Source organism: Elephantulus edwardii, unplaced genomic scaffold (genome assembly GCF_000299155.1).
Source record: "Elephantulus edwardii isolate Elephantulus edwardi_28Jun2011 unplaced genomic scaffold, EleEdw1.0 scaffold00561, whole genome shotgun sequence".
NCBI classification, from domain to species: Eukaryota; Metazoa; Chordata; class Mammalia; order Macroscelidea; family Macroscelididae; genus Elephantulus; species Elephantulus edwardii.
The window spans coordinates 121,419-129,751 of record NW_006400311.1 but is presented as its reverse complement, the minus strand read 5'-3'; the positions used below and the strand labels follow the sequence as shown (position 1 = coordinate 129,751).

At 38.1% G+C, this 8,333-nt stretch overlaps 2 protein-coding genes across 3 annotated transcripts in view; one reads left to right on the top strand and one right to left on the bottom strand.

Annotated features, from left to right (window-relative positions):
• ATP6V1C2 (ATPase, H+ transporting, lysosomal 42kDa, V1 subunit C2) overlaps window positions 1-1,478 on the top strand; it is a 108,963-nt gene extending 107,485 nt beyond the window's left edge. Inside the window, exons 11-12 of one of the 2 annotated variants that reach the window (XM_006903313.1) lie at window positions 950-1,082; window positions 1,386-1,478. In XM_006903313.1, coding sequence (XP_006903375.1) covers window positions 950-1,082; window positions 1,386-1,475 — 223 coding nt within the window. In that variant the 3' untranslated portion in view covers window positions 1,476-1,478. The remainder of the gene's footprint in view (window positions 1-949; window positions 1,083-1,385) is intronic. The other variant, XM_006903312.1, reaches the window with a different exon arrangement.
• A 1,029-nt stretch (window positions 1,479-2,507) lies between these two features.
• LOC102859828 (protein disulfide-isomerase A6-like) overlaps window positions 2,508-8,333 on the bottom strand; it is a 63,883-nt gene continuing 58,057 nt past the window's right edge. Inside the window, exons 12-13 of the mRNA XM_006903314.1 lie at window positions 3,676-3,772; window positions 2,508-2,576 (exon numbers count right to left, since the gene is read on the bottom strand). Of these exons, the coding sequence (XP_006903376.1) occupies window positions 2,508-2,576; window positions 3,676-3,772 (166 nt within the window). The remainder of the gene's footprint in view (window positions 2,577-3,675; window positions 3,773-8,333) is intronic.

The window sequence follows — 8,333 nt, the reverse complement described above, 5'->3', positions numbered from 1 at the left end:
AGGGTGGAGGGACAGCACAGGAGGGGAAGGCCCTCTATGAGGTGGATTGATTCAGTGACTGGGGTAATCGGGATGGGAGTGTCAAGAGAGTGCGATTGGCACAGGACAGAGCAGAGTTTAGGGCTGTTGTACATAGGGTCGCTATGAGTCGCAAGTGACTCGATGGCACATAACAAGAACATCATCATCTATGGTCAACGGATATTTGATAAGGAAATCAAAGCCATCATATAGTTGTATGTTTATCAGTTGAGAAATAACAGTAAATACATCAAGATACTGCCACCATGAATCACATAGCAAACTTCAGTGTGGAAAAAACCAAGAACAGTTTTCACATACATGGTCATTATTGTGGAAAGCACATGATTATTGAAATCCCAAATATTTGCTCATTGATTCTTGATGAAAAAGTCTGACAAGCACAAAATGCATGTTTACTATTTATATAAAATCCAGCGCTGTTGAGTGCATTCCAATTAATGGTGATCCACCATGAGGTTGTCCAAAATTGCAGGGATTGCCCTTTTTTATCCTTTGGAGGAGTGGATTTTGAACCAGTAACTTTGCAATTAGCAACTTTAACATGTAACTCACTATGGCACCAGGACAGAGTGTATCTCAGGAATAACTTTTTAACAAATTTTCTGACTTGTTTTAGCACTTTTTAGTGTATCCAGTTGTTCAGCTAAGTACATTTAAAAATCTTCCATTCAAGAACTAAGCAGGAATTCACAATCTTGACAGCTGCAGTCACTGGGGGTCTTCTTTTCACTGACTTCCCACCTTTCCAAGAAACAGCCTCTCTTAGCAACATGTCCAAAGTATGAGAGATGAAGCTTTGCCCTATTTGCCTCCAAGGAGCACTCTAGCGGCACTTTTTTCAAAACATACCTGTTTGTTCTTTTGGCAGTATAGAGTAACCTATTTATACATTTTATTTGAAAAGGTACGGACTCCCAGTCAATTTCCAAGCAGTGCTTCTACAACCTCATAAGAAGTCTTCCACCAAACGTTTAAGAGAAGTGCTAAACACCACCTTCAGACATTTGGATGAAGTAGCGGCTGCAAGTATATTGGATGTAAGTTTCCAAGTATATCTAGCTGTTATTTTAGTAAATACCCACTCCATGTGGGTAGTATTCTCAGGCGAAGAAAAAAAAAAAGGATATTGCCAGTCTGTTATGAAAATCTGCATATCACAAGGTTAAAGAAAAATAAGGAAAGGCAGGTATATCTGCGATGTGGGGGGATGATGGTGTATGGTGCAAGGCACAATGTATGAACAGTGGCTGAAGAGCTCCCTCAAAAGCATGAAAAATTAAACAGGGATGTGCAATTTATGCAACTAAAACAGATTACTATGTTTGTATTTTTTTAACTAGGCATCCGTGGAGATCCCTGGATTACAATTTAGTAACCAGGATTACTTTCCTTATGTCTACTTCCACATTGATCTCAGTCTCCTTGACTAGAAAGGTCGGCTGGCAGGAAGCTTTCATAGCTGTGTGGACTTCTCCAGAGGCGGCTTTCTGTGTCAGAGAATCATTTGCGTCTCATGTAATTAGACCTTCAGAGAAAATGCTCACCCAAGTTAGGTAGAGTTGTATTTATTTATTTTTTAAGTTACAATAAAGAAATACTTTTAGTTCTTTGAATTGTCTCGCCACATAATTCTAACACTTTAATGTTGTTTAAGTTTCTGTTTTACATAAATGGGGGCTACCTATCGGGTGGTAACCTGCTGCTGCTCTATTTCATGTCTTAATGAATATTTTATGAGAGTTTGGTAAGAATATAAAAACCCAAATAGTTATCAGTGATACCTCAAACAACAAAATATTGAGCAAGAAATGTTCTCAACTGACCAATCTCTGTCTTCCATACTTTTGAAAAACTTCATTCTTATTTACAAAAGGAATGTAAAATTTAGAACCCATAAAATCTGTACTGTAACAGGTATTCAGATGACCTTATTTAAAGTAAAAGGGTCTTTCCTCCCTTTTAATAAGTTTCTAAGGTGCAGAGATACCAGGATATCACTTCATAATAATTTACTAAATAAGTATCTACCTCTGAATTTCTGATATGGACACTAATTCCATACATTTATCAGTATTGTTCAAAATAAATTTTGTTTATTCTTTAATGGAAAAAAAGCCATTAATATTCAAATGAAGAAATTACATTAAAAAACCACATTTAAGAAACAGCCTCAAAGAATATTCAAGCAGCAGTTAGAGGGATGGGAAAAAAGTTTCAACAAAACCATCCGTTATTTTTCCAAAATATTATTAGAATACAATCCAATTCACTAACTACAGTAATTCATAGAATTCTTCAATGTTTTCTTGAGATGCAAAAGTTCCCTGCTGCAGTGTTTTCAAATGACCAAGTGCTACTTCCTGGTAAAAGGCCACTGGTAGATCCATATGATTAAGAACACTCCTTCACTGCTGAAAAAATCCGCTCCCAAGAAAAGAAAACTGAATTTTATGCTGCATGTCTCACAGCTCATCCTTCCCTAAGTCATCAAGCTCCACATCACTGAGATCAATATCATCTTCCACAGGAAGCTGAAAAACAGAAAATCATTGTGAGTATGTACTGCAGAGCTTATCCAAAACTGCAGGTACCCAAGGGAATGCCCCGGAAACCTAAAATGTTGCCTATTATGTAGACAGAAAAACTGAGAATTCAAACAAAATCTTGTTTTAATACTACACCACACCATCTCTTTAAAACTGAAAAGGCATTTAAATTGTTCTATGAACGCAGCTTCTCAGAATTGTTTCAACACAATTATCTTCTCCTAAGTCACGAAGGAGCTATGATCAGTATTATCTTTCACAGGAAAATTATTTAAACAATGGAACTGTGGTGCCATAAAGCAGGTACAACTCTAGCAACCCCATGAACTGCACCTTGCCCTACCCTGTACCAGCCTCAAGATCTCTAAAATGCCTGAGCCCCTTGTTACAGTCACTGTGTCTCCATCTTGTTAAAGGTCTTCCTCTTTAATCTATGGCTTTAACTGATGCTAAGATTAGTACAATTCTTTAATCTGAGAGGATGGCTTCCACAATTAAAGTAATTCTTTAGTCTGAGAGGGAAACAGTAAAATTATAAAATAAATATAAACTGTACTTTTACATTTCTAAGATCAAATAATGAATTCAATATGAAATGTTTAATTTTCCAGTTACAATTAGAAAAATAACTATTACTGCAATTATAAAAAATCCTGATATCCTTGATTAGGAATATTTAATGCCAGTACATTAGGGATGATCAGAGTGAAGGGTCTTGAGAACATTAAGAAAGGTCCATGAAGGGGACCTCTGGTGGCCTAGTGGCAAGAAGCTACACTGCAACCCCAGAGGCGCACAGTTCAAATCCACCAGATGCTCTGCCGAGGAAGGAGGGACAATCTCCTCTTGTACCAGTCAGATCCGATTTGACGGTACACACACACACACACACACACACACACACACACACACACACAATAATAATAATAAAAAAAGAAAGGTCCATGAGGTTCTGCTAATATTCTAGCATGCTGAGGCTGTGGGTGTGATAGAAAGGTACTGATTTAGAAGGACCAAAAAGGCACAGAATTTGAAAGTGAGAAAAGGATTAAAAACATGACAAGAACAAGCTTTATACACTCACCTCACCATCTTTTCCATCCCAAGGCTCTATAGAACTTATTTTAGGGAAAGCTCCACCTCCTACAGGTGCTGTAGATCCACGCCCAAAAGAAAGCTCCCTTAAGAGAGGAATTGCCAAAATAAGTACATTAGTTTACAGGGCCTGCAGAGAAGAAAGCTACTTTAAAACACAGTGATTTGCATGCCCATGTATGTGGATATACTGGCCAATGTCGTCCTAAAAAGGATCGCATGGACAGTTTTCAAACAGGACAATAATAAAACCAGGTGTGGGACTTGGCTACAAATTAAAAAACAGTTACCAAAGCTTTAAAAACAACCAAAAACCCCTATAAACAAAAAATTCCTTCAACTCTTTCTGCCATTTAGTCAGAATCAACTCATAATTGTCTCTCCAGTGGATTTCCAGAGGCTATAACTGCACAGAAAGAGACTGCTCATCTTTCTCCCACTGAACTGCTTGCTCGTGGGTTTGAACCATTTGCCCTTTGGGTCCACAGTGAAGGTCCTTACCCACTATAGCGTAAAAAAATACTCCTGGAAGGTTAGTCTCCTCAAGCTAAAATGGAAGGTTTTTAGTAGCAAGCATTTGAGACTAGCCCACAGATCTTAGCAACTGTCCGAAGTACTCACAGCAGCTATCTCAGTTATCTGAAAGTAATGGCAATTCTCTCACGCCTCTTTACGAAGCAAACTAAACAACAGTACATTCTGGCTCTCCAGGTACAACTAAAAACATTTTGCTAGGAAGATGTAAAGGCAGTGACTAGAGTGTGAGAAAAACACTTTTTAAAAAGAAGTACGCCCTCAGGAGGGAGAGACTGGAAAGCATTATGCTGAGTGAACTCAGTTTCATAAGGACAAATTTTACATAAGGCCATTATTGGAAAAAGAAAATCCACAACACACACCCTAGGTAAGATGTTGATCAAAGTCCAAAGAGGAAAGGAGAGGGGTTGGGGGAGTGAGGGTTGTAGCAGTGAGAATAATGGGATCACAGAGTTTGCCTGAGGGAGAGGGTAAAGGAATAAGGATAGATTTAGGGGGACCTGAAAAGACAGGGTGAATGGTGATTTTTTTTAAATACAATGTGAACGGATGTAACACAATACATACCAATTTTTTGTGTAAACAAATTCTTTTTTAAAAAAAGTGTACAAGTGTGCTATGGTGAAGCAGAAGGCTGAATATTAAAAGTCCAGGACATTAACTTATGTGTTTGACAATAACTATTTTGTATGGTGGGGGAGGTGTGGAATGAGTAACTTTATGCTCTATTTTCACTATTTTACATTTTTATTTTTTAAAAAACAAAGCTTGTCAATGGCTACTATTTTTCTCCCCTCTCTTTAGGGGGTATTTTGGCAATATCTAGAGACATTTCAGGAAGCTCTTAGTGGCCTAATGGAAAGAAGCTGCACTCTAATCCCAAAACACCTGGTTCAAATCCAGCAGCAGCTACATGGAAGAAGGATGGGCAGTCCTCCCATGTGATTTATTGCCTCTGAAAACCTACTGGAGTGTCAGCTATGTTGTGCACATGATGGTCCACAACAGAGATGCTAATATACCTACAACGAACAAACTAGAATTAACCACCTGAAAATAGCAACAGTGTCAAGAAGCCCTAATGGACATTATCAATAATATTTTGGAAATACACTCTAGAAACCCACTTCATTAACAGTGTTAGCATAGGATAGGATCCTGAGTAACATCAATTATGGGCAGTAAAAGGTGTTTAGTATAAAAATATAAAGTGTCTGACAAAGTTCTAAAAAATCTGTTAAAAATAGTTCAATGTACTGTTTAAGGTGGACAAACAAATCCAAGTTTATAAGTTGTTGTTAAGTACCGTCAAGTAGTAGATGTCTCATAGTGACCTAAAGACCTGAATACTTGTATAACTTTCAACGTTCTCTAAGTTCATAGAGTTTCTGGAAGCAAGCTATTTCGGAAGTGGATGCTGCTCCTGCTTCCAAGCCTGTTTTAATCGGGAAGCTCCATCAAACACTGTCCACCATGGGTAACCATTACCGCATTTGGCACATCAGTGTCACAGTGTTTAGCATCACAGCAACCATGAGTTACCTCTATACAGCAAACAGACCAGTGCTATATACCACTTAGAAGAATGTCTGACCAAAAACAATTAAAACCAGACCTGAAGGCCGCAGATTAAAATCACCCACCTTTTGCTCAGTTGCATCACTTTCTATCCACTAGGCCAACAGAGCTCTCTCTATGACTCTCAGCAAGTCTATGAACAACAGATCTACCCCTTGCCCTATCCTATGCCATCCTCACAATCTGAGACATGCTCGAACCCATTGTTACAGTCACCGTATCAAGTTTACAAGGGAAACAGAAATCCATGAGTAATAAATGAAAGCCTGCCTACTCTTAACCAGGTTATTTATAATCTGTGAACACTAGCCTCTAAGTCTATAAAACACACATAAATTTTATAGTATCTGATATTGGATGGTCTGGTGGATGGAACTGGGTGTCTTAATGTCAGCAAGATGCTAAGTCTTCCTTTAAAAAGAACAAAATTCTGAATTAGAGTTTAACTGTAAATTTTCCTAATATTTCTGTTAATGCCAAACCCCCAAGTTCCCTATTTTCTGTTTAGGACTAACTGCTGTCAGTTATTTCTAATTAAGAAACTGGTAAGATACATTCCTTGTTTTCAAAAAAACAATAGCTATCAACTAATATAAAATTCAAACCCTTTCTTCACTTCTTGGTACACAATGCACAATTCCATTCTTAAACTTACACTAGTGAACTTGAGAGTTCCTGGATGGGAAAAGCAGTCAATGTTCTTGCTCAACACCATATAAAGTTCAGAATAAATGTCCAAGTCCTCTCTAGGCCTGGGATCTACTTCCAAAAACCAGTCACTGAAAAACTTCCTGGGCAGGTTATTTGGACACACTGAGCTGCTGCACCAAGCTGGAACAGATGCACTAGAACTGGTAAATCTGATGTTGATACAGATTGCTGATATACATTAAGCAATTCTCAAGAAGTTTAGCTGACATTTTCCATGAAGGATACAGGAATTATTTTATGTTCTTTTGAGTTTATAAATGCTGCTACTCTAATATTAATAAACTCAGTTTAGCTCCATAATTATCTTTATTTTCATGGATTGTTTGGATAAGTGCTTCTTTGCACTTATGTACCATCAAGTTGTAACTGACCCATAGCTGACCCTCTGGCTGGTTTTAGAGGCAGTTAGTTAATCGCAAAGGAAGAGACTGTTCATCCTTCTCCTGCGGAGCAGCTGGTGGACTTGAACTGCGTGCCCTCGGTATTCTAGGGCAGCATCTTGCCACTAGGGTACCAGAGCTCCCTGTATTTGCATTACTGGTATTTTTAGTTTTGGTTTTGAAAATCCATGCCTCTCACTGCTAAGCAGACATGAAGATTTTTTTCTCTGCCAGCTCCCAATTCCTGGCTGTCTACTGTATACTGATGATGTGTATGCTGTATACAAATTGACATCTTTTGGTTAGAAAACAGAATTCTTATATAAATTGAACCACATTTACAGTAACACATTTTCGTTCTTCCTATTCATCTTTTTTTTTTATTTTTTTTTTCTTCCTATTCATCTTTAACGACTATAGCTTTGTAGTATCTGAGGTCTTTGCTATTTCAAGATAACAAAGTTGGAGAACCACTAGCATGTGTTGTTGGCCTCGAGATGAAATTGTCTCAGGTTCATGACATCTTATTGTTCCTTATAACTTTTCATTGAAGCTTCTACCTCTTTTGAAACTACTGAAGAAAAGCTAGTTGAAAGTACAAAACTTAGCACCATGACAAGATAAAGGTCAACAACCCAACTGAAAAATGGGCACACGATATGAACAGACACTTCACCAAAGAAGACATTAAGATGGCCAACAAACACATGAAGAAATGTTCAAAATCCCTAGCTCTCTAAGAGAGATGCAACTCACCCCAGTAAGAATAGCAAAATTTAACAAAACAGCGAACATCAAATGCTGGTGAGGTTGCGGAGAAAGTGGAACCCTTATTCACTATTGGTGGGATTGTAAAATGGTGCAACCACAATGGAAGGCTGTATGGCGCTTTCTCAAAAAGTTGCAAACAGAAATACCATTTGGCTCAGCAATTCCACTACTGGGAATATACCCCAAAGAAACCATAACCGCCACCAAGCAGCTATATGCACACCCATGTTTACTGCAGCTTTGTTCACAACAGCAAAGAGCTGGAACAACCCAAGTGCCCATCAACAAATTAATAGCTAGAAAAGCTTTGGTATATTCACACAAGGTAATACTATGCTGCATAGAAAAACAAGGAACTCATGAAATATTATACAAAATGGGTAACCCTGGAGGACATTACCCTGTGTGAAGTATCTCAGTCACAAAAGGACAAATACTGCATAGTGACACTGTTGTAAAATGGGACTGACATTGGGGTTGAGGGGAGACTGAGAATAAGGGAATAAATAAAATATACTGCATTGAAACAGGTAAGGGAAGGGATATATGCTTGGGTATTACTGTCATTATAGGAGTCCTGAATGAAGGCTGCAGAGTGGAGTGGACTTGAGGGGAGGGATTGTATAACAATCAAAGAATTGTTCTTTTACTTTTCAAAGAGAAGAGCAAA